Below are 463 nucleotides of genomic sequence, written 5' to 3'. Positions count from 1 at the left end.
AATAAAATAAAGGTACCATGTTCCTCCCATATCTATATTTAAATCACTCAGAATTTTTATCAGAGCATTAATTCATTCTTCACATGCTCAATTCTGTTCCCTTTTTATTTTCCCATAAATTGATATCAGCACTAGTGTCTCTGTTTCTACAATTGAAACAAGAAATGATTATATGGATTCAAAGACCTAATATTTAAAATTCATTTTATAGACAAACTTATATCTGGCAAATACAAACATGAAACTTCACTAATTGCAACCTTCAAGGGTAAGGCAGAAGTATATAAACAGATAGTAAATCACCTTCACATGTGATGTAAGTTTCGTCCTTTGGCACACAAGATCCATTTTTCCAAGCATCAGAAGGACATTCCCAGAGAGAGGAATCAGATTTACGACATTGTATTCCATCCACCCACTGGGGTCTAGAGCCTTCCCTGGCAGGAATAAAAGTGTTGAGGGT

General features: G+C 34.8%; 1 protein-coding gene across 1 annotated transcript in view; it reads right to left on the bottom strand.

Annotated features, from left to right (window-relative positions):
• Nucleotides 1–463, bottom strand: part of LOC101585716 (antigen WC1.1-like) — a 28,200-nt gene that overhangs the window by 21,272 nt on the left and 6,465 nt on the right. Inside the window, exon 6 of the mRNA XM_004647188.1 lies at nt 304–462. Coding sequence (XP_004647245.1) covers nt 304–462 — 159 coding nt within the window. The remainder of the gene's footprint in view (nt 1–303; nt 463) is intronic.

The sequence above is a fragment of the Octodon degus genome, unplaced genomic scaffold (genome assembly GCF_000260255.1).
Source record: "Octodon degus isolate 3935 unplaced genomic scaffold, OctDeg1.0 scaffold00292, whole genome shotgun sequence".
Classification (NCBI taxonomy): Eukaryota; Metazoa; Chordata; class Mammalia; order Rodentia; family Octodontidae; genus Octodon; species Octodon degus.
This window is presented reverse-complemented; position numbering and strand designations above follow the sequence as displayed.